A 1,159-nucleotide genomic window follows, 5' to 3' on the forward strand; every position below is an offset into this window, starting at 1 on the left:
AAACGTGTCGCGGTGCGACTGGTGGGTCGCACAGGACACGCGGTGCGACTGTCACACGTAAGATTTTCTCTTCTACCTAAGATCAAATTTTATGTTAAACTCTTTTAATGCAACTATGGATCACATAATATAATTTATATTCCTCTGTTCAAATGGAAATTCTTTAGTCCATAGGTGAGTTTTCACCAAGATGACATGGTATCATCATAACCTCTCGTTACGAACCGTTAGTAGACTTTTGGACATGACTGAACCAAGAAGTAAACTGTTTTAATGATCTGTGGGAGTCAACTTCGTGGTGCTCTCATCCTTATTCAAGCAATTAGATAGATAGGACAATAAAAACGACAAAAAAAATTCCCGCAGTTTTGGGTTGGGCCTTCAAAATTATTCCAACCGGTCCAATTCCCCAAAAGCCCAAAAGGTCAGCTCTGCTGGTCTCTCTGCAATCCCCAACTTCGAATTCTGAGCTGAAACTCAGCCACTGCCGCCAAAACCTTCACAGTCTGACTCGGACTCAAAACCTCCACCACCTTCCTCACCGTCGACCCTCTCAGCCCGTCGGCGCTCTCAATCAGCCTCAGCATCGCCGCCTTCAGCTCCTCCATCGCCTCATCCAGCGTCGAAATCTGACCGTCCATCAACCTCCCCACTCTCCTCACCGTCGCCAGAATCGGCGGCGCCGCCACGCTCTCCTGGATCCTCGCCATTGTCTCCGACAGCTCCCTCTCGCTCCGTCGCGTCTCCAATTTCAGCCGGTCCAGCTCCGTCACCTGCTCCGGCCTCAAATCCTCCACCATGCGGAGAATCAGCGTGGGCTTGAATCCGGCGAGCCAGAGCAAGGTCTTCTCGAACTAGCTGAGCCACGGCGGAGAGAAAATGACGAAAACGTCCTCCTCGGCGGTGAGGAACTTCTCGTGGAAGTACTGCTGGTAGTGGCACAGAACCTGTTCGATCAAATGCCTCTGACGCTCCTCCTTGATTGAAGTCTCCGGCGAATCCGACGAAATCCGGAGCTCGTCTAGGAAGCGTTGCTGCCGGAGTAGCCAGCCGTCCAGAAAAACGACGAAGCGTTCACGGATTGGGTGTGACATGTGGTTAGTTTAGTTAACTGAAGCCTCTTCATAACAATGCTGTGTATGAATCTGTGTGAATATAT

The 1,159-nt window shown here is 50.3% G+C and overlaps 1 protein-coding gene across 1 annotated transcript; it reads right to left on the bottom strand.

Annotated features, from left to right (window-relative positions):
* Positions 1–425: 425 nt before the first annotated feature.
* Positions 426–800, bottom strand: LOC101313994. The gene has a single exon (XM_004301390.1). It carries the CDS (start codon positions 798–800, stop codon positions 426–428), a length of 375 nt encoding a protein of 124 aa, XP_004301438.1.
* Positions 801–1,159: the final 359 nt, after the last annotated feature.

Source organism: Fragaria vesca, linkage group LG5 (genome assembly GCF_000184155.1).
Source record: "Fragaria vesca subsp. vesca linkage group LG5, FraVesHawaii_1.0, whole genome shotgun sequence".
Lineage (NCBI taxonomy): Eukaryota > Viridiplantae > Streptophyta > Magnoliopsida > Rosales > Rosaceae > Fragaria > Fragaria vesca.

What these genes read in the sequence shown, in the direction of transcription:
- LOC101313994 (XM_004301390.1), bottom strand. Translation starts at nt 800, where the DNA reads ATGGTGGAGGATTTGAGGCCGGAGCAGGTGACGGAGCTGGACCGGCTG.